The 21,969-nt window shown below is 61.1% G+C and overlaps 3 protein-coding genes across 6 annotated transcripts in view; 2 read left to right on the forward strand and 1 right to left on the reverse strand.

Moving 5' to 3' along the window:
- The first annotated feature begins 905 nt into the window (after positions 1-905).
- Positions 906-9,546, forward strand: GIT1 (GIT ArfGAP 1). Of its 4 annotated transcripts, XM_038165939.2 has the most exons (21): positions 906-1,063; positions 3,874-4,007; positions 4,090-4,202; positions 4,285-4,390; positions 4,478-4,564; positions 4,685-4,815; positions 4,902-4,996; positions 5,088-5,130; positions 5,365-5,391; positions 5,663-5,711; positions 5,808-5,880; positions 6,546-6,643; positions 6,761-7,000; positions 7,075-7,227; positions 7,319-7,546; positions 7,701-7,754; positions 8,012-8,098; positions 8,194-8,267; positions 8,364-8,546; positions 8,631-8,694; positions 8,768-9,546. In XM_038165939.2, the coding sequence occupies exons 1-21, from the start codon at positions 1,012-1,014 to the stop codon at positions 8,978-8,980; spliced, it is 2,304 nt and encodes a 767-aa protein (XP_038021867.1). In that variant the 5' UTR covers positions 906-1,011; the 3' UTR covers positions 8,981-9,546. The 4 variants fall into 4 exon arrangements, with proteins under 4 accessions (XP_038021867.1, XP_038021869.1, XP_038021868.1 ...); XM_038165941.2 differs by lacking the exon at positions 7,701-7,754; XM_038165940.2 differs by lacking the exon at positions 5,365-5,391.
- Positions 9,547-9,793: 247 nt separating this feature from the next.
- Positions 9,794-12,369, forward strand: ABHD15 (abhydrolase domain containing 15). Its single transcript, XM_027471831.3, has 2 exons — positions 9,794-10,659; positions 11,591-12,369. Exons 1-2 carry the CDS (start codon positions 9,794-9,796, stop codon positions 12,057-12,059), a joined length of 1,335 nt encoding a protein of 444 aa, XP_027327632.3. The 3' UTR covers positions 12,060-12,369.
- Positions 12,370-18,358: 5,989 nt separating this feature from the next.
- The window catches only part of TAOK1 (TAO kinase 1), a 65,247-nt gene continuing 61,636 nt past the window's right edge, over positions 18,359-21,969 (reverse strand). The window contains exon 20 of the mRNA XM_027471817.3: positions 18,359-21,440. Coding sequence (XP_027327618.1) covers positions 20,979-21,440 — 462 coding nt within the window. The 3' untranslated portion in view covers positions 18,359-20,978. The remainder of the gene's footprint in view (positions 21,441-21,969) is intronic.

Raw genomic sequence — 21,969 nt, forward strand, 5'->3', positions numbered from 1 at the left:
CCCGGGGCTGGAGGGGCTGGGGGCTGGACCAGGACCTGGACCAGGATCAGGATCAGGAGATGCCCAGGGCTGGGACCAGGTCCAGGACCAAGACAAGGACCAGGGCCAGGACCAGGAGCAGGAGCAGGACCAGGTCCAGGACAAGGATCAGGAATAGGATCAGGAGATGCCCAGGGCTAGGACCAGGTCCAGGACCAAGACCAGCATCAGGACCAGGATCAGGACCAGGACCGGGACCAGGATCAGGATCAGGACCAGGGGATGCCCAGGCTGAGGAGATGCCCTAGACCAGGACCAGGACCGGGATCAGGATCAGGATCAGGACTAGGACCAGGACCAAGACCAGGACGAGGTCCAGGACCAGGATCAGAACCAGGACCAGGACTAGGACCAGAACCAAGACCAGGACTAGCGGATGCCCAGGACCAGGATATGCCCTACAGCAGGACCAGGACCAGGACTCAGATCAGGACCAGGGGGTGCCCAGGACCAAGAGATGCACTGGACCAAGACCAGAACTAGGAGCAGGACTAGGACTAGGGCCAAGAACAGGACTAGGAGCAGGACCAGGACCAGGACCAGGACCAAGCTCGGAACCAGACCCATTTGCTGCCCAGAACCAGAACCGGGCAGCAGGTCGGGGCTGCTCCATCAGCGGGTGCGGGACCGGTCCCAGTACCGGGGCGGTGCCGGAGGTGCGGGAGGTGCCGGTACCGGGGCGCGGGGCGGGGGCGGCGGCGGGGCCCCTCCTCCGCCGGGGCCGGGCTTGCGCCGCTTCCTGCGGAGCCGCCGGGCGCTGGGAGCAGCCGGCAGCCCCGGCCGGGGGGCCCCTCGCCGTCTGTCCCCCCCCCCTTTCCCCTTTCCCCTTCTTCCTCCTCCTCCTCCTCCTCCTCCTCCCCCCTCCCTCCCCGCCCTGCCCGGTGCCCCCGGCGGGCCCGGTCCGTGCCGCCGCCGCCCCCCCCCCCCACGCTGGCGCAGAGGCCCGGGCCCGGGCCCGCCTCGCCGCTGAGGATGTCCCGGAAGGCGCAGCGGGCCGAGGTGTGCGCAGACTGCAGCGCCCCAGGTAAGGGCTGACCCCCCCCTAACAAACCCCGGCCCCCCCGGGCCCCCCCTTCCCCGTGCAGGGGCTGCAGCCCCCGGAGTCTCCGTTGCCCCCCCCCCATCTCCGGTGGGCTCCGGTTGCGGCTCCGGTTGCACCTTGCCCGTGAGCCCCCCCCCGGTTGTCTGTGTCCCCCCCTCCACGTTGCGTTTGCACCCCCGGAGCCCCCCAGGAGCCGGTTCATAGCCCTCCCGCTGAGCCCCCCCTGGGTGCACCCAGCGCTGTGCCCCCCCGCTACGCCCGCAGCACCCCCATCCCCCCCCCTCTCCAAACCCTGCACCCCCCTCTGTGCGCCCCCCCCTCAAAAAGCAGTGCCAGGGGCCGCATCCACACCCCACGGTGCGCCCCCTTCGCACCCCACCCCGCACCCCTTGGGATCCCCGCATCCCCCCAGCAGCCCTGCGATGCGCCCCAAATACCCCCCCACACACCGAGCACCCCCCCCTTGTACCCCCCCAGCCCAAAGAATCTCCTGGAGCCCCCCAAATCTGCCCCCAGCCTCCGCGCCCCTCGGCACGGGCACTCCCGGTGCCATCTGGGGACCCGGCTGAGGGCAGGGTTTTGGTGGGGACCCGGGGGGGACCCTCCCCACGGCCCCCCCAGCGCCCACGCCATGGGGCTGGCTGGTTGCGGGGCGGGCAGAGCGGGGCTGCAAGCCACAGCCTGAGCCTGGGCATGACGGATCCCATCCCCATCCGCGGCGGTGCCGGTGCCCGCAGCCCCGGTGCCGGGTGCCAGCCCCGCGGGCGTCGCGCCGGGGGCCGCTCCCCCAAAAACCCGTGCCGGCGGCCAGCCCCGCGGCGCCGAGGCGATGAATGAACGGGGCCCGAGCGTCGAAGCTGGCCTCGCAGCCGGCCCCGGAAAGCTGCCCGCGGGCGAAGGCTGTGCCCAAATTATTCCGGCCACGTGCCAAGGGCCGGATCCTGCCAGGAGAGCCGGCGGCACGCGTGGGCGCAGGGCTGCCCCGGCCGGTGGTGGGCGAGCGGGGGGTACCCGGGGCTCTCCGCGGGGCGCCGCGAGCCTGGCGGTGCCGAAGCTCCCAGCCCGGGGGGGGAAATGGAAACCAGTTTCTTCCAATCTCTTATCACCCGGCAGCCATGTGAGGAAATGAGTTATAAAGTCCAGAGGCCGCTTCCTACCGCGCTGGGAGTGCCCGTGCCGGGGATGCGCGGCCCCACGTGGGTGCTCCAAGGGGTGCCCAGGGTGCCCCAGCCTCGCTGCCTGCCCTGCTCACCCCAAAACCCGCCCTGCTGTCCCCAGGTGGGGCTGGCAGCTGGCCCCAACCCTCCCCTCACTGGGCCTGGGGGGGCTTCGACATCAGCCCCCCGTTACACACACCCCAACACGGGGCTGGCGCTCGCTCGGGGTGCGGGGTCCCTCGGTGCCAAGGCTCCCCAAGCCACCCTGATGCCCCCGCGCATCCCGCTGGGTCCCGCTGGTGCAGAGGGGGCGACACGCCGTGGGACCCCAAATCTGTAGGGTGCAGGGGCTGCAGCAGCCTGGCCGGTGTGGTGGTTCGTGTTCCCCCCCCCCACGGCCCTGCACGCAGCGTCCTGTTCCCGGCAGCGCCCCGTGGGCCGCGGGCGCGGAGGCGCAGATGCAACCGTGCCGGCTGCCAAGGCGCTGCCATCTGCCCGGGCAGCGCTGCCAGGCTGGGGGGGCGGGGGGGCTGTGGGGCCGGTGCTGGGAGCACCCCCAAAATGGGGTCCTCAGGGCTGCCTGTCACGCTGTGGGACTGCCAGTGGGGTTTTGGGGAGGGGGCTGGGACCCCGCAGGCAGGAAGGAAGCGCCGGAGCCTGGCCGCTCGCCCGCCTTCCTCTATGGGGTCGTGGGGACAAGGCACCATTTGGGGACAGGGTGGGCAGCGAGGGCTGTCACCCCCCCGGGCTGTGTGCCCCTGCGTGTGTCCCTTCCTCCTATAGCACAGCGGGGTGTTTGTGTAGGCCCTACAGAAACAAGGGTGGAAGTGCTGGCTGTGGGGCTGGGCAGAGGCTGGCACGGCTCTGCCGCACCAGAGGGGCTGTTGGGGACAACCTGCGGGCAGGAGGGTGACACCCCCTGCCCCTTCTGTCCCCTGCCTTTTCCACCCGTGCAGGGTGGGGGCCAGGACCTGTTTTGGGTGCTGGGTGGGGGGAGCTGCCCCCCCCTGAGGCCAGCAGCGGGGCCCCCGTGGGTGCCGTGGCCGGAGCGGGGCCGGTGCCAGCGGCGCGGCCGCTCAAACGTCCCTTTGTTCTCATGGGGACACAAAGGGCTCCAGTCCGGCCGGGCCAGGAGGAGGGGGGCAGCAGCCAGGGCTGGGGAGGGGGCACAGTGCTGGGGGGGGGGCACAGCACCAGCCCCCCAAATCTGAGGGGTTGCAGAGCCAGCGATGGCTGCGTGCATGGGAGAGCACCGGCACGGGGTGCCCACACTTTTGGGGGCGCGCTGCGCCCAGCCAGAGACCCCCCCATGCCCTCCCCATGCCCAGCCTGGGGCTCAGGGGGTGCACAGCCCCCCCCACCGGGTTTGGGGCGCCCCCGCTCACAGCATGGGGCTGGCGTCGCCCCCGCTGCCAGCCGCCCTCGTGCTGGGGGAGGCCGAATCCTGCCCCCCCCCCCCAGGCAGTGCCTGGTTGCCAATGGAAACCTTTGGGTTTCCCCCGGCGGTGGGATGAGCCCCTCGCCGTCGCCTGGGAAACCACCGCGTTGCTGCGGCGACGCTGCCCCCCCAAAATAAAAATTCGGGTGTTGCACGGAAGGAAGGGACCCCCCCGTAACGCCCCGTGCCCCCCGCAGACCCCGGCTGGGCTTCCATCAACCGCGGCGTCCTCATCTGCGACGAGTGCTGCAGCGTGCACCGCAGCCTGGGCCGCCACATCTCCATCGTCAAGCACCTGCGCCACAGCCCCTGGCCCGCCACCCTGCTCCAGGTGGGTGCCCCGGCCTTGGGGAGGGGGTCGTGGGGGGATTTTGGGGGGTCCCGGCACCCAGCGCCGTGCCTCTGCCCCGCAGATGGTGCACACCTTGGCCAGCAACGGGGCCAACTCCATCTGGGAGCACTCGCTGCTGGATCCGGCCCAGGTGCAGAGCGGGCGCCGCAAGGCCAACCCGCAGGACAAAGTGCAGTAAGTGCGGGCTGCGGGGAGGGGGCTGCAATGTCTGGGTGACCCCCCCCTCACTGCTATCCCCCCCCACCATCCTCACCAGCCCCACCAAGTCGGAGTTCATCCGCGCCAAGTACCAGATGCTGGCCTTCGTCCACAAGCTGCCCTGCCGGGACGACGACGGCGTCACCGCCAAGGACCTCAGCAAGGTGGGGGCGTGGGGACCCCCCCCCCGGTTGTGGTGGGGGGATTAAAACCCATCACTTACCCCCCCCACACCTCATCTCACCCCGCAGCAATTGCACTCCAGCGTGCGGACGGGCAACCTGGAGACCTGCCTGCGCCTGCTCTCGCTGGGGGCTCAGGCCAACTTCTTCCACCCGGTGAGCGCCCCGCGCCGTGGGGCTGGTTGTGGGGTCAGCTGTGGGGCACTGGGGGTCTCGGAGCCCCCCGGGGTGTGCTCCAGCCCCGGATCTGGAGGTTGATGCTCGCGGTGCCCGCAGGAGAAGGGCACCACACCGCTGCACGTGGCGGCCAAGGCCGGGCAGATCCTGCAGGCAGAGCTGCTGGTGGTCTACGGCGCCGACCCCGGGGCGCCCGACGTGAACGGCCGGACCCCCATCGACTACGCCAGGTGAGATGATGGGGGGGAAAAAATGGGGAGGGGGGGGGTTCACCATCACCCCGGGACTGGCATCACCCCAGCCCGTGCCCCCACAGGCAGGCGGCCCAGCACGAGCTGGCGGAGCGGCTGGTGGAGTGCCAGTACGAGCTGACCGACCGGCTGGCCTTCTACCTCTGCGGCAGGAAGCCGGGTGAGTGCCGGGCTCGGCGCCGGGGCTCAGCCCTTGGGGAGGTGGGGGGTAAAAAGGGGGGGCTGCTCTCACCACCCCTGTCTTTGCGCAGACCACAAGAACGGGCACTACATCATCCCGCAGATGGCAGACAGGTGAGCGCCCCGTGCCCGCGGCCACGCCGCCGACACCCCCGTCCCCCCCTGGCATCCCTGCTGGGCCGAGGGGGGCACCGTGGCAGCCTGCCCGTGACCGACGCTGGAGCATCTTTTTTGGGAAGGGGGGGGGGGGGGAAATGGGATGGGGTGGGGGGGTCCGTGTGCAGCGTGGTGGGGTTTAACGTCCTCCTTTATCCTGTTCTTCCCTCCGCTGCCTTCTCCGGAGCGCAGGGTGCGCCCAAAGTGCATGGCACAGAGGTATTGTCCGCTCGGCTCTCGGCACCGGGGGCCCCCCCGCTGCAGCCCCCGGCGCTCGGCGCAGCCCGGCGGGGGGCACCCAGGTTGGGGGGGGTCCCGCTCGCCCCGTGCCACCTCGCCCCCCGGCCCCGTGCCTGCCTGCCAGCCCCTCTCCCTGCTCGGCGAAGCCCCCTCCAAGCCCGGGGGTATCTGGGGCGCATCTGGGGAGCGTTTTGGTGAGGAAAAGCAGGAATAACCCCCAATTTGTGTCCCCCCCCCATGCACCCCACAGCCTGGACCTCTCCGAGCTGGCCAAGGCGGCAAAGAAGAAGCTGCAGGCGGTGAGTGGGGAGCGGGGCCAGGCTTGGGGGGGGGGCTCAGTGCCTGCCACCCCCCCCGGCCTGACATTTATATGTCCCCCCCTCGTCCCGCTGCAGCTCAGCAACCGCCTCTTCGAGGAGCTGGCCATGGATGTGTACGACGAGGTGGATCGCCGGGAGAACGATGCGGGTGAGCGGGGCCACGGGGAGCAGCCGGGGGTGGCCGCAGGGTGTCCCCCCCCCGTTCGGTGCTGGCGGGCGTCCCGGCTCGGGGAGGAGCAGGCAGCAAGGGGGGGGCGATCCGGCACCGCAGGCCCCTCCTTCCTCATTCCTCCGGCCGGGGCCAGGGGCCGTTTCCTCCACGCAAGGGGCTGCTGCCACGCCACGGGACGTGGGGGTGCCGGAGGTGGGTGCTGGGTGTGTCCCCCCCCCCCCGAGCTGTGGGGCTGGGGGACAAGCCCTGGTCTGATTTTGTGGGGTGCCCCGGGTCCTCAGGGAAGGGTGCCGGGGGGGGGACCCTTTTCCAGGGAAAGGCAGGGAGCAATGGGCATGCCAAAATTGCTCCACCCTTGGCTGGGGGGGACACGGGGCTGTGCCCCAAAGGGGTTTGGGGGTCCTGGGTGTTTGGAGCCCCCCCCTCCAGGCAGAGGGGGTGGCTGGGGGAGGCGATTCCGTCAGCACAGCTGGGCTCCGCTCCCAGCCCCAGCACGCTGGCCCCGAGCCCGCGCCTGCGTCCTGCCGGCCCCGCGGCCTGCCCGGGGTGGGGACAGCACCCCTGGGCCCCCCCACCCACACAGCCACCCCCTGGGGTGGGGGTCGGAACCCCCCCCCCTGATGCCAGGTCCCTGCCCTCAGTGTGGCTGACGACGCAGAACCACAGCACGCTGGTGACGGAGCGCAGCGCCGTCCCCTTCCTCCCCGTCAACCCCGAGTACTCGGCCACCCGCAACCAGGTGAGCCCCACCGGACCCCTTGTGCCCCCCAGGATTTACACCCGGACCCCCCCACCCCCTCACCCCGTTTTTTTTTTTTTTTTTTTTTTTTTTTTCTCTCCCTCCTTCACCTCCCAGGGCCGGCAGAAGTTGGCCAGGTTCAACGCCAGGGAGTTCGCCACGCTGCTCATCGACATCCTGGGGGAGGCCAAGCGGCGGCAGCAAGGGAAGAGCCTGCTGAGCCCCACGGGCGACCTCGACTTCTCCCTGCGGAGCCAGAGCGACCTGGACGACCAGCACGACTACGACAGCGTCGCCTCCGACGAGGACACGGACCAGGAGCTGCTGCGCAACGCCTCCCGCAACAACCGTGCCCGGGTGAGCCCCGTGCGCCCCCCTCCTTCTCCTCCCAGCCGGGGTCGGATCCTGGCGCTGAGCCCCTGTCCCCGCAGAGCATGGACTCCTCGGATCTGTCGGACGGCCCCATCACGCTGCAGGAGTACCTGGAGGTGAAGAAAGCCCTGGCCGCCTCGGAGGCCAAGGTGCAGCAGCTGATGAAGGTGAACAACAGCCTGAGCGACGAGCTGCGCCGGCTGCAGCGCGAGGTGGGCGCGGGGACGCCGGGACCCCCATCGTACCCCCCCCTATCCCTGCGTTTTTCCCTCCCTTCCTAATTTTTCCTTCCCCTTGCTGCAGATCCACAAGCTGCAGTCGGAGAACACGCAGATCCGGCAGCAGACGGGGCCCCCGCACCCGGCCCCGACCCCCAGCGAGCGCCCGGAGCACGGGCACCCCCCCGGCACGGCCCCCCCACACCGCCGGGACCGCCAGGCCTTCTCCATGTACGAGCCCGGCTCGGCGCTGAAGCCTTTTGGGCAGCCGGTGGAGGAGCTGGTGACCAGGCTGCAGCCCTTCGGCAGCAGCGTGAGTGGCTCCGGAGAGGGGACACGGGGAGATTTTTGGGGGTTGGGGGGGAATTTAGGGCACCCCAAGGGGGCTTGGTGGTGCTGCAGAGCTGGGTTCCTTCCCCGGGGGGGGGCCGGGGGCGGCGGGGCTTTACCCTTTCGTGTGTCGCCAGGAGGCGGAGGACGAGGCTCTGTACTCCATGCACATCCCGGCCAGCGTGTACCGGGTAAGGGGGCCGCGGCGGGGGCGGCTCCTGCATGGGACGTGGTGGCCATCGTCCTCCCGACTGCCAGCCCTCCACATCTTCCTGGGATGTCCCCCCCCTCTTCCCCTACACCGCTGGGACCCCCTCCCCGGGAGGTTCCCGCATGCAGGGTGACCGTGTCCCCTCTGCTCGTCCTCCCCTGCGTGTGCCCGGGGTCGGCTCTGTGGGGTCCTGTGCGCCCCGTTCAGCGCCGTCTCCCCCCTTTTTCCCCCCTCCAGATGCGGAAAGGTCCGTCGGCCTCCTCCATGCCCTTTCCCCCGTCCTCCCCACTGCTCTCCTGCCCGCCTGACGGTGCCCGGCACATGGTGACGTACTGGGGAGGATTTGGGGTGGGGGGACCCCGGCCCCGTGCAGGATTTGGGGCTGGGCAGGGCTTTGACACCGCTCCTCTGCCCTACAGAGCAAACTGGACCGGCACGGCAGCGGCACCGACAGCGACTACGACAACACCCAGGCGGGCGAGATCCTGCTTGGGTGAGCGCCGGGGCTGGGGACTGCGCTGCCACCCTGCTTTGGGGACATGGGGACGTGGGGTGGGCACTGACCCCTGGGTGTTTGGGGTCCCCGCAGCATGGAGGGGAAGCGTTTCGTGGAGCTGAGCAAGGACGAGGATTTCCCCCACGAGCTGGACCCGCTGGACGGGGAGCTGGATCCCGGGCTGCCCAGCACGGAGGACGTCATCCTCAAAACCGAGCAGGTCACCAAGAACATCCAGGAGCTGCTGCGGGCTGCACAGGAGTCCAAGCACGACAGGTAGTGCTGCGCCACGACCCCAGGGAGGGGGTCAGGATCCATCGTGTGTCCCCCCCTTCCCTAACCCCTCTCCTGTCCCCCCAGCTTCGTGCCCTGCTCGGAGAAGATCCACTCGGCCGTGACGGAGATGGCATCTCTCTTCCCCAAGGTAGGAGGTTTGGGGTGTCCCCCTTTGCCCCCCGTTTCCATCACCCCATGCCCTGACGCTGTTCTCCTTGCAGAAACCGGCGCTGGAGACGGTGCGGAGCTCGCTGCGGCTGCTCAACGCCAGCGCCTACCGGCTGCAGAGCGAGTGCCGCAAAACCGTGCCCCCCGAGCCGGGCGCTGCCGTGGATTACCAGCTCCTGACCCAGCAGGTCATCCAGTGTGCCTACGACATCGCCAAGGCCGCCAAGCAGCTGGTCACCATCACCACCCGCGAGAAGAAGCAGTGAGCGCCGCCCCGCGCCCTCCTGCACCTCCCCGGCCTCTCCTCCCCTCCTTTTTCCCCCCCCCCTCCCCATCTCCTCCTCCCTCTTTTTTTTTGACGGCGTTTGGCACCCGGGGGTGCAAGTGGCCTTAGCCCTTGCGGGGTCAGGGAGCGGGGCGAGCCCCCGTATCCCCCCCCCCCCCCCCAAAAACCACCCCTGGTGCCTCCACGGAGCTGGTGCTCAGCTGTGGGGTAGGTGCCTGCGTCCCCCTGTACAGCCCCCCCGCCCGCCCCCGTGCAGCCCCCCCACCCCGGGGCATGCGCCTAACTTATCCTGTACATAGCGTGTGGAGCTGCCCGTGCTGGCAGCTGCAATGCCCCCCCTGTCCCCCCCACCCCATCCCTCGCCGGGTGGCCGGTACCCCCCCGAGGCCACCCGCAGCGTTACACTGGACCGGGATGCCCGCGGCCCCCCCCCCAAAAAAAAAAACCCCTCTCCCCAGGCGTCCTGCCCTATGCTGGGGCCGCGCTCCCTACTGTAAGATGTGTTCTTGTACATTTGTATCAATAAAGATGTGAGCATTGCACGGACCCCCCCCGGCTCCTACAGCATGGGGGGGGCTTTGGGGCGACGGGGGGAGGGTGAGGAGGGCTGCAGGGAGCCCGGCGCCACGCTCACGTTTCACCCAGTCCCCTTGTCCCTGGCTGGCGGCCGGTCACAACGTCCCCGGCACGGCCCCCGCTGCTCGCCCAGCCCCGGGGTTGGGCCTTCCCGGCAGGGCCCCGCCACCACCTCTCCGAGCACCCACCGGGGGCTGCCAGCCGGGGGGGGCCCCTCATGCTGTCCCCTGAGGGTTTGGTGGCCGTGGTGGCCGCGCTCGCCTTCCTGGGCCTCCTGGCCTGGCACCTTCTGGGGGCGAGGCTGGGGGTGCCCGGAGGCCTGGAGGAGGAGGAGGAGGAGGAAGAGGAGGAGGAGGAGGAAGAGGAGGGGACCCCCATCCTCCCCGAGGACGCCGTGGGGTGCTGCCGGCTGCTCTGCAAGCCCTCAGCGCTGGCCCAGCACCTGGAGCGGAGCTTGGGGCGCTCGGCGGCATTGAGGGGGGGCCCCTGGCCGTGGCCCCGCTGGCCTCGTCTCCGTCTCCTGCAGCAGCTCCTGGCACCCCCCAACCCACCACCAGCGGTGGTCCGGGAGCACCTGCAGGTCCCCGACGGCGGCTTGGTGGCCTTGGACTGGTTCGTAGGGCCACGGAGGGGGGCTGGGAGCCGGCGGCGTGGCAGCGGGGACCCCCCCAGCCCGGTGCTGCTGCTCATCCCCAACGCCACCGGCAAGGTGCCGGGGGGGCTCCTGCAGCTGGGCCGCCGGGCGCTGGAGCTGGGCTACGAAGCCGTGGTCTTCAACCGGCGGGGCCACAACGGCTGCCCCTTGGCCACCCCAAAGCTCCAGCCCTTCGGGGACCCCGGGGACCTGCGTGAGGCCGTGGCCTACGTGTGCTGCCGCCACCCCCGCGCCCCGCTGCTGGCCGTCAGCGAGGGCTCGGGCTCGGGGCTGCTCCTGGCCTACCTGGGCGAGAGCGGCTCCTCCAGCCGCCTGGCCGCCGCCGCCTGCATCTCGCCCGTTTTTCGTGCCCGGGACTGGTTCGAGGCCTCGCTGCCCCGGCTCTACGAGTGGCCGCTGCTGCTGCACCTCAAGAGGGGACTCAGCAGGTTAGTGGGGGACGGGGGTTGGGGATGGGGGTGTCCCCGTGCCGGGAGCCCCAGCGTTGGCGGAGGTGCTGAGGGCAGCAAAATGCGCTGGTTAATGAACACCAACCCCGGGAGCTGGTGGTGGCGGCGGGGTTGGGCGCCTCAGCAACGCGCTGCGGGGTCGTGGCGGCCATTTGGGGTTCTCCCCGTAGGGAAACTGCCCCCCCCCACCTCCCTCCCACCCCCCACAGCGGCACTGGGGGCGTTATTGAACCTCCCCTGAGCCCCAGCACCAAAGCGGGGCCAGGCACAGCGCTGCTTGCCCCCAGCACCCTGGGGGGCTCCCCTATGGGGTGGGGGGGCCCTGACCACCCACCTGTGGCTGCAGCCCCCCCCCCCCGTCCCAGCCCACGGTGTCCCTGTCACCCGGTGTCACCCCGAGTGCCAGGGGGGGGCCTCGAGCAAGTGTCACCTCCGGGGGTGGTGCTGAGAGATTTGGGGGAAAATGGGGCTTAATAGGGGGGAGGGAATGAGGGTCAAAATAAATAAATAATAGTTAAAAAAAATAATATTCCCAAAACTGATTGGGGAGAGGAAAAAAATAAATAAATAATGGCAGCCCTAAGCCCCTGCAGAGCCTGGGTGGGTGCCGCCAGGCTGTGTAAGATGCAGGCTGAGGATTTGGGGTTTTAAACGGGGACATTCCTGCTGGCCAGGTGACAGCAGGGGGGGTCTGGGCCCCCCCCATTTCCCCCTACCCCTTATTACCGGTGCTCTCACAGCAATGGTGCCGCTGCCTCCCTTTGCCATGGCTCCTGGGTGCCAGGATGCTGCAGGGACACCCCCACCCCACAACAGCACACGGGGAGGGGGATCCCCAACCTTGCATTAGGGCCGCTGGGGCGCACAACCCCATCCCCAGCACCCCCCCTAACCCACCCCATCCCCGCAGGTACGCAGGCGCCCTGGCCCAGGCGGTGGACGTGGCCAAGCTGCTGGGCAGCCGCTCGCTGCGGGAGCTGGAGGAAGCCCTCTTCTGCGGGACCACCACCGGCTGGGAAACCTACTGGGAGCGCAACGAGCCCCTGCGGGACGCCGACGAGGTGGCCGTGCCCGTGCTGTGCGTCTGCAGCGCCGACGACCCCGTCCGCGGGCCCCCTGCCCGCACGCTGCCCCGGGAGCTGTTTCGCAGCAGCCCCTATTTCTTCCTGCTGCTCACCCCGCGTGGGGGTCACTGCGGCTTCCCCCAACGCGGTCCCGGGCGCTGCTGGGCCCACGAGGCCGTGCTGGAATATTTTAGGGCTATCGGTGAGTTCCTGCGGGTGGAGGAGAGGAGGACGGGGGTGCCGCAGCCCCGGCGGTGGGGGGGTCCCGTCCCCGAGCCCCCCGCCTTCACCTGGCAGCGGTCCTACACCAGGTAGCCCCCTGCCCCTACCCCATCACCAGCTCAGGAACGCAGGCAGACACTCCGTGTACTAAAATTACTTTATTACAGTTGATTTTTTTTTTTTTTTAACATTTCCTTTGCTATGATACAAAGGATACTTACAAACAAAATATTACATATGACCTTATTTTTTTTTTTTTTTTCTCTTCTCTTATTTTCTGACAACTTGGTAACAGCTTTAAATGCACAATCTATACAATTAATACAGGTTATATATGAGCTATAATGTATGTTGAACCAGAAGAATACCAGAATACTGACAATATACTGTACATTAAGCCTTACCAGTTAGTGCTCGTGGCATTTTCTACCAGAAGGAAAACGCACACCTGTAGATTCACTCATACCAGCTGGCGCTACCAGACACGGAAGCAGGAAGGAGTTCAAGTCCCCTATTTAAATCCTTCGCGGCCCACCACCGTCGGCGCTGGGCCCGGACCCCTCAGACCAGTGTTCATAGTAAAACAGCAGATATGTGTGTGTTTTTCTACCTGATGCTCTGCAGCACAGGACCACGACGCCAGGGGCCTTTCCCCGGCCCCCCCGCGGCAGCCTGGCTTTGCCGAAGCCGCGGCGCTGTACCTGGAGGAAACCCCGCGGCGCTGGGCGAGCTCTTGGTGGGGAGCTGGACGTCCTGATGGGGGAGAGGAGGAAGAAGAGGAGGAGGAGGAGGAGGATGGGGAAAGCAGCCACGGCCTCGCTGCCGGCAATAGGCAGCTCTGGGCTCTCTGTGCACTCCAACGCGCGGGCACCGGGGGTAGGAGCAAGCCCAGGGCACGTCGCTCCGCCAGCCCCAAACCAGCAAAACCCCGTCCCCAATGGGGCAGGGGGTGCCCAAGGGGCTGGAAGCTGCCTCGAGGCCTCGCCAGAAAGGTTTTGCTTTTGTTTCGCAGCCAAAGCTAGACTGGTGTCGCTACAGGTGTGCACTTCCCCTCCTCCCGCCATGGTCTACTTCCACTGATAAGGTTACATTTTTGTTTTCTTTTTTCTTTTTTTTTCTTTTTTCTTTAAAGCAACCAGCAAGTGAAGCGTTTTTGTAGTTGACTGGCAAAAGACCTGGCATTTGCACAGAAGCTGCAAATGGAAAATAGCCATCCCCTCCTCCCACCCGCTGCATCCCATCCCAGAAAAACCCAAACGGATGGTGGAGGAAAAAAAAAAAACAAAAAAACAGGGGTGGAGGAGAGGAAGGGGTGGGGAAACAGGTTGGAAAATACCAGGTTCGAGTTAACATTTCGTTGACTTCACACAATGCCTGTGCAAAAAGAAACAAAACAAAACCCCAAACAAACGAAAACCAAAACCAGAAACATGCTGGAAATAATGAAAACAAATGGAAAGTAATATATAAAATTAAAAATATAAATAGGATGTCTGGCTGACTGGTAGAAGAATAGGTCATTTAGGTTACAAAAAGGAATATACATTCAAGAGGCTCTGAACCCAGTGGGGTAACTGATGTTAAACTTGTGTTAATAGTTAGGCTAGAATTCTCAAGTTTGTCTTTAAAATCTTCACAATACAAGCAAGCTATTTTTATTTTTATTTTTTAAAAATATACACTATACACACCTCACACAGCTTCTCCTACCCTTATGACACACGTTACGCTACCCTCTCGTACACTAAACCAAGGGGGTCTCACGGCTAACTTCACGCCCCAACTGATCCTCGCGGTGTCCGCGGTGGTGTCTGCGGCACCGCACGCAGGACCGAGCGACCCAGGCGGTAACACGACCTTTTCTCAAGCACTCACAAGTCACCAAAACGGCTGTAGCCTTTTTATGTTATACACACTTCACTTTGTAACGGTTAAGTATTTACATCGGGTCTGCCCCCCCCTCCCTCCCCCACAACGGTTAGCTGTTCCTAGGCAGGTAAAAATGTCCCTGTTCCAAGCAAGCGAAAAGGGGGAAGAGCTGCGAGGGGTTAGGAGGAAAGGAAAGCCGAAGAAAGGAAGCAGGTGGTTTGCTTGCCAGAAGCCAAACCCGTGCGCGCGAGGATGCCTCTCCTTCTCTGCTGCCGCTCTGAGTCCTTAAAAAAAAAAAGCTCCCGTCCCCACCGAGCGACGGGGGCGGCTGGAAAACCAGCCCTCGAGAGCACGGCCTCGCCTCCGCCCTCCTCTGCTCGCAGCTTCCCAGGACACGCGGCGAAGCCAGGCCCCACTTGCAGACTTGCCTCTGCCACGAGGCGAGGAGCGGAGGCGCGACGGGCGGCACCCGGAGGCAGCACGGCGGGGGGGACCCAGCCCTCGCTTGGCGACAGGGCTTTGGGGACGAGCGGGGCTCGGCCACCACGTGCTGCCGAGGGACACCGGTGGCCACGAGACCCCCCCGTGGGTGCCCGAGTCTCGCCGAGACGCCCACGGTGAGCCATGCAGAAGCAGCAGCCGCGTCCTTCAGCTCCTCGGCAACTGCGCCGGTGCCTGAGCTGCGCCGAGCTCCGAGTTGCCATAGAAATGCGCGATCCTAGCGCTGAAAGCAGGCAGTGATCTTAAGCAAAATTTTTTTTTCTTTTTTTCTTTTTTTTTTTTCTCTCTCTCCAGTTTAGATGAGCTCGGGCTTAAGACAAAAGCGTTTAGTTTAGAAGGGGAGGGGGGGAGGGAAACGTATCATTTCTACAGAGGCTGAAAAATAGAGTAAGAAGACGATATTAAAACCGCAGCAAAGAAACTGAACTCGGTTCCCGTGGAGTTCAGCCCCAGAAAAAAAGCTCCAAGCCACCGCTGCCATCCCTCGGACCGCCTACATTACAGCACCTGCACAGAACACGGAGGGGAAGGAGGAGAGGAGCAGGCAGAGCAGGGAACCCCACCGGCCTCGTGAAGCTGCCAGGCGCGGCTGAGCTTCGCAAGAAGTCCTTCGGCCCCGCTCGGCGGCTGCGGCCGCAGCTCCCGCCTCCCCAGCTCGCAATATTTAAGCACAAATCCTTACAGTGTCACTTCGACAAGTCTCAGGGATTAGACGCATGCTGAACTACGACTGGCAATTACAGTAGCTTTCTGCTAGCTGGCACATACTGTATCTATAAATTTTAGTACAAAAACTTAAAAAATACAGAAACTAGGTCAATTTGTTAACTACATATTTACAGATACTTACAATTGTTTTCACTCACAATAATTAAACTAATTGTCAGTGAAAAATTCAAACTGTGCATGTTCTGAGGTACCCGTACTCAGGGGTGGGGAGCAGGGGAGCAGAGGGGTGAGGCGGGGTGCCGGGCACCCCGGCTTCGTTCACGTCGGCGGTGGCAGCGCCCGCCGCTCCTGGCCGGGTTACCCCGGGTGTCCGGACTCGGTGTGTGCACTCGGAGAAAGCAAGCAGAGAGGGAACCGGCGCCGGGTTGTTCTAGGACATGGCTTCGGGATGTTTCGAGGCCACCGGGTAGGTGCAAAGCAAACGGTCCTGTGCCAAAAGTGCCTTCCTCCAACCCCCCTCCCCGCCTCCCCGAGGAGCCTGCGGGTGAAGTGCAAGTATTCGGAGACCCGCAGCTCAGTGGTTAAGGTGCTTGTTTGCCGGCAGATCTCATTCACTAAGTCCCTCTCTAGCTGACAAAGGCCTTTCCTTCCCCAGCAGAGCGGGGCCGGGCAGGGGAGGGATGCGGCGAGGCGACGGCACAGGCGCAGCTGGCTGAGCTGCGTTGCACAACAGGAATCGGGGTTATCTGCTGCCATCTTTCCCCGGTGGGGTGATGTTTACTACAACCACCAGGTCTATCAGCTTTTTTTTTTTTTTTTTTTCCTTCTTTTGGCTATAAACAGCTACCCGCAACCCTCTGAAGTGCCTCACGTACATTTCTCAACAGACTCCGGCTCAATCGACTCTTAAAAGTGCAAACTGAAACAACCACAGCAGAGGGACGCGCAGCAGCGTCCCTGCCCGGGCACCCACCGCTCCTCACCCCCGGCACGGGACAGTCCCAGGAGCAGGAGCTCAGCTCCTGGATGCCACAACCAAACCCAAGCCTCTCCTAAAAAGCTTGCAGGAGACCTTCTGAAAGGGGTGTGTGGGGGGGAAAGAAAACCAACTCCAAATTCTCTGGTAGCACGAAGAAGAGAGCCCGTGTTTGGCATGCTGCTGAGCTGGCTGGGCTTCGGGGCTGCTCTGCCCCACAGGGTAAAGATTGCGGCTGGATGAACGATCTGACGCACAAAAGAACCATTTTTATCCCTCAACGTGCCAAATGTCGCGCTAAGATGTTGGGGGCTTTCGAGGACAAAGGAGGAGGTTAGAAGAAAAGGGTCTTCACAGCTTGAGGAGCTCGTGTTTGAGGGCAGCCACTTGGCCAGCGTGGCTCTCGCCCCTCTGCTACGAGACAAGACCACAGCCAGGTTCACCAGAAAGCCACAGCAGGCACCCAGGGGAAGAACAAGGCTGTCCTCTGTTCACGGGACTTGAGTAACAAAGCACACGTGCCTAGCGGAATAAAGAACGCACCAGAGGTGTGTGTATATACGTACGTGTGTACACACACACCTTTATATGAAATCTTCCCACTTCTCTTTTCATCCTCCACGTAACCTGCTCTAGCTAGGAGCCACGAACAAAGGCGGACATCGTGTTCGGGGTCAGTGGCAGCTTAAACTGGGGAATGCCAAAAGTTGGTGTGCCAGGACCACGCTGGGCTCGTGATCTTCCGTGGTGAGGCACAGCCGGGGACTCTGAGCTCAGCCCGCTGAGCACTTCACCTGCCCACCCAGCGCCCCTCCTGCCGGTCGGTGCGCTGCCTGAACCGCTTTTCCTATCTCTATGCCATCTTGTTTTCTTCTCTGCAGTCTTCTGACTTCCTGGTACCCTCTGGGAGCTCTCGTCTCTGCTTTACAGCACACCACCAGCAGCCACCCTGCCCTCCTGCTCCCCAGAAAAAGAAAGCTACAATTACCAGGGCAGCGTTGAAGCAAGGGCTGTTGATGGCGTTCAGCCCCGGCACAGTTTTTGTTGGTGCCCTTGTCCTAAGAGAGCCCTGCTGCACGGGCTGAGCTAGCTCACGAAGGGAGGGAGGGCTAAAGAAGAGCAGAACTGAAGTGCCCTGACAGAAATGCACAGCATGACTCGTGTGTGCACGCATACCCACACACGCTTCCACAGAGTATATAAATATATACACACGAGAGACCATATATATATCCAGAGAGATGTGCGTATTCAACAGAGTGATGGCAGACAGTGGTACAACACGATTTATTGCCTCTCAAGAAATGGCACATGGACAGGGGGAGCGGGGCAGGGCAGCTGGAAGTGCAACGGGCCCTCTTCCCTGGGGGGTGAATAAACTCCAGGATCTAGCAGGGTGCACTCTGGGCAGGTTACAGCTCACGTGCAGTGCACACATTTCTTCTGAAGCGTGAGGGCCGAAGGGGGTGCAGAGCAATGCCAGCCTGGCCCCAAGCCAGGCGAGGAAGGGCTGCAGGGAATTTTCTGTGGGAAGCTTGGTATCGTACCACATTGATTTCTTCCACCCCTCTGAAGCTCACAGGCTCGGACCGAATGCAGGTGAAAATAGAGGCGGCCTCCATTTCAGCTCTGCATCCCGGGAAGAAAGCACGAAACGCTCAACATGGATGGGAGAGGTGGCTGCTGACTCCCTGCGACACCACGGAGAACAAGAAAAAATGTGGTCCCTTGCACTGATTTTACTTAAATAAAATCAAAAGAAATTGAAATCGGGTAACGAGGTGAAAATGCTGGCTCCACTGTTTTTCCATCTCTGAGCTAAACTACATCAGAACTTCAGGTCTTGGCAAAGGGGAAAAGAAAATAACCACAGAAAAACAGATTTTAGGTGTCAAGCTGGTGATTTGAGAATACTGCAATAAAATTTGCAAAGTAGTCCACACAGCAGAGATTCCCCAGTGTTAAACACAAGCTTAAAAGATGTAAAAACATCTTTGCTGAGGTACTGGAGCAGTTTCTACAATTTCGAGATTACAGTATTTTAAAAGCCAAGGTTAGGGCACGACTGCAACAAGCACAATAGGGAGCAATTGGTCTTGCTTTTAAAAACAGAGTTTGCAAACTGATTCAGAAAGCGTTTGCGTCGCTCTAGCGTAATTTAGAGTTGTTCAAGCATCTCAGAATGACATCCGAGATGCAAAATCAAATTCTCAACACCAACGACCTCCTCATACACCTCCAACGCACAACCTGACTGCATCCCTCGGGCTACACCTGCGTAACGGGGTGCTTCCTCTCGAGACCAGGCTTGTTTAGGACAGCTCTCCTTCCCCCAGGCACACACAGGGACACACACATTTAGACCAGTTGATCTGAATCAGTTTTTGCAAACTATTTTAATTAAAATATTAACTTGTTGGAATAGTCCAGGTCTGCACATGATATACATGTAAAAATGGTTACTACACAATTCTTTTTGAATACAAAAAAAGCCAATATGGGACAGCCATCATTTGGATTCAGCATTCAGTCATGCTCGACATTACACAAAGAGATGGGTTGAGAGAATTCTGTTGAAGTAGCTCAATTTAAGCCAGAGACTTTGACCAAATTCAAACCATAACAGAAGCAAAAGAACGAACCCGCTGAACTCGCGGGTGCAGCCTGTCCCCACTGTCGCTGCTGCTGCTCGCGATAGAGGAGCTGAGCTTCAAAACCTCGTGGTAGCACCATGCTCTGGACACACACTCCACACTCACATGGTAAATGCCAATACAGTTTGGGGGGTTTTGGCCTTTCAACTCGTTTCTTTTGTCTTTCTTTTCCAAACCCAGGAAAATACAGGTACCTTTCCTAAATCAGTTTCACTGCGTTTTTAACAATATTGCGATGCAAAGGAGTGACCCCAAAACATCCACATAAAAACAAAGCAGAGGAAGGGACAGGACAATTCATAGTCACCACTGTCCGCAGGGGGCAACCAGTCACTTCCTTGGGACCACTGCCTCGTCCCAAGCTCCTGTGACCTCTTAGCACTACAAAGCTCTTTACTAAGGGGCTGCTCAAACATGTTTTGGTAGTTTCCATATTTCCTTAGAGTGATATGCTATGTCAAGATGCTAAAAGTCCCAGTTGGATTCACTGGACACTGGCAGAGTGTTAAGGATTGGGAGTGGATGTTAATTTAGCTATAACGAAAGAACGTCGCCCTGTTGAGAGTTCCGAACAGCAGCGAGACACTAGAGTATTCACACTATAAATATGTCACGTGGACAAACACATTCGGAAAACCTTGCTTTTGAGCCCTATAAACATATTAAAGGCAAATCCTAGAGTTAGCAGCTAGTGTTTTCTTCAAGATGATTAGTGTGCAAGGAAAAACATTTACAAAGAACCCTGGCTGGTCAGTCCCCAAGACAGAAATCTTTGCCTCGAGCCAAACTCCATCTACCTGCACCTCTCCTAACCCCACAGCGCTGGCTGACCCAGACCGCTCGGGCACTGACACAAGAGCACGGTGGCATCTCCAGTTCCCAGCACTAAGGGATGACACTATGCCACAAAGTCCCTCGGTTCATTCGACTCCCTGCCCTTTTATCACTGTATTGATTTCACAACCTCCTTTGCTTCCTTTCAGTAGTACAGCAGCTCCGAGGAGCCTCTGGAAGTAGTGCCTTCTTGCGTGGTGTGATATGCTGCCAAACAATCACAGCATCTCAAGGGACTGTAAAGGTTGTAAAGTATTGCAGCAACGAAAATAATAAAAAGGAGCCTCACATGCAGCAAGATCTACAGTGGTGATGTGGGTTAGTCATCAACTGGGAAGAGTCATTGGCTCAGCTCCTCCTGGTACACTGTGGCAACTAAACATTTAAACAGTTGGCTACACTCTACATGTAAACAGGAAATTGCAACAAGCCAAAAAGGTAATAAATCGGTGGATGTAGTGTAATAATGAAAAACCCGATCAATGGCATTTTGTGACTATGGCATCCTTCAAAATACCTCTGGCATTTGAGACTGATTGGCTGAAAATCTAACATTTCTGAACGGAGCAAAAAGGACTACGCTGGGCTCCAAGAATTATTCTGATGCTTAGCTAAAATGAGATGTCACAGTATTAGCTGTACAAGTGCATTACTTACGCTCCTCTGCCCAACCTCGTCTGAGCTACCAGCAGCACAGTCAGGGAGTGCTAAAGCAGGAATACAATTTTTTTTTATTATTTTTTAATTTATTTTTTTAACATTTCTAGCCTGTTCCCTCCAAACAGGTTTACCTACACAGTTCTCGGGAAGCTGACCAGTGCCATCTAAGAGAACTTCACTTCTTACACAACACGGAGCGGGCACTTGGGTAGAAGGGCCCTGCCGAGCCCTGGTGTCTCCTGGCCTCTCTTCTGACCCTTCTTCCTCACCTACAAGTCTTTTGAAAATGCCTAGAAGAGGCAATACCCTAGAAATGTTTCCACTTTAATGACAAATAAAAACGGAACAGAAGATCCAGCTGTTCCTCCCCTGGATGTTGGTTTAAAAGGCAGCTTGCCTGGTTTTTGCAGGGTGGCAGTTCGAAATTTATGGACATGGGAGGAGGTCTCCATTCTCCCTCAGACTTACTACGGATGGTGTGACGAGGGCAGTCTGAGGCCCTTCTGTCCTGTCAGTGTGATGACCACCAGCCAACTCTTCTGACTAATTGCATATATTTCTCAGACGCCCTCCCAAGACCCCTCCAAAAAGTAAAAAAACAACAACAACAACAGAAAAAAAAAAAACAACAACAAAAAACCACCCCCCCCAAACCCTGCAGCCAAATACTATGACATCCCAGTTAGTAAACACAAAACGTAATGCTTTACAAAATGAATACAATATTCCATGTGCACCCAGCTTCCACACGTCAGCACCGCACTGAGGAGGCTGCTGGGCTGGTGTCTGTAGGCAGTTTCTGTTGGCAGACAGCTCCAGTGGAATTGCCACCCTCAGTTATTGTTTAAGTTATGTATAAGACATGTGTGAACCATTGGATATTTGTGAAGTAACACTTGTGCTCCTGCTCATGCCCTGTTCCGTCCGTCCCCCAGAAGCTGTCCGCCTCAGAGCCTGGGGGCTGTTGCGGACCCCTATAGCACTACCTCGAGGTACCCCTTGCATGGGCCCCGAGGGGTGACCCCATGGCTGGGGTCCACCTTGCATTGGATGGCCCCAAGCTTGTGGTGGGCCACCCATGGGATGACCCCAGTGAGGTCCTGCACCCCCAGTAGGATTGTGGGACCAGCCAGAAGCTCCCGGGTAGCTGTGGCTGAACGCCTCGGGGGAGAGATTAGAAAGAACCATATTACTAAAACCTAGCCTCATGCTTTCTGAGTCAAAGGCTTCGATCTCGCGAGCTTGACGCTCCAGCAGGCTTCGTATCCGTTCGGTACGCTCATTCTGTAATGCCAGCATCTCCTCCTCAATCTGGGAAGAAAAAAAAAGAGAGAGTCTGTAGCAGCAGGGCTCCTTTACGGGCACGGCCTCAAGTCTCCGAAGGACCTGAAACAGCAAACTAATGCAAAACCTTCTCCCCGGACTTCTAAAGGAGGCTGGATCTAGCTCAGATGTCCCCAACACACAATCTGTGTGCATGGCAAAGCTCAGCGAGTACTAGCTGGAGTGTCTTGGTGCCTGCTCCCTCATCAATACAGAGCCTTTCAGGGATGTGAATCCCAAGCCTGCAATGATACTAACAATTTGACACAGATAAATCTTTTAAGATGCAGCAAAGCCTACAGCTGCCATAGTAACCTACTGCAAAAGCACCTTTAGACAGAGCCAAGCACAGGATCTATACAGCCAAATACCTGCCAACACAGCTTAATGTGACCTCCACTGTTCGTCGCTGAATCCGACGATGACAGCTGCTCTTTTCTCCAGGATTCAATGTACTAGCCCACATTCAATTTCCTCTCCAATGTTCATCAGCCAGCTTTTCTTAGCTCATGTTTAT

Source organism: Anas platyrhynchos, chromosome 20 (assembly GCF_047663525.1).
Source record: "Anas platyrhynchos isolate ZD024472 breed Pekin duck chromosome 20, IASCAAS_PekinDuck_T2T, whole genome shotgun sequence".
Taxonomy (NCBI): domain Eukaryota; kingdom Metazoa; phylum Chordata; class Aves; order Anseriformes; family Anatidae; genus Anas; species Anas platyrhynchos.

What these genes read in the sequence shown, in the direction of transcription:
- GIT1 (XM_038165939.2), top strand. Translation starts at nt 1,012, where the DNA reads ATGTCCCGGAAGGCGCAGCGGGCCGAGGTGTGCGCAGACTGCAGCGCC. An exon ending in CAAAGAAGAAGCTGCAGGCG is followed by an intron (nt 5,712 to 5,807) that starts GTGAGTGGGGAG and finishes GTCCCGCTGCAG; the next exon opens with CTCAGCAACCGCCTCTTCGA. An exon ending in TGCGCCGGCTGCAGCGCGAG is followed by an intron (nt 7,228 to 7,318) that starts GTGGGCGCGGGG and finishes CCCTTGCTGCAG; the next exon opens with ATCCACAAGCTGCAGTCGGA.
- ABHD15 (XM_027471831.3), top strand. Translation starts at nt 9,794, where the DNA reads ATGCTGTCCCCTGAGGGTTTGGTGGCCGTGGTGGCCGCGCTCGCCTTC. An exon ending in CTCAAGAGGGGACTCAGCAG is followed by an intron (nt 10,660 to 11,590) that starts GTTAGTGGGGGA and finishes CCATCCCCGCAG; the next exon opens with GTACGCAGGCGCCCTGGCCC.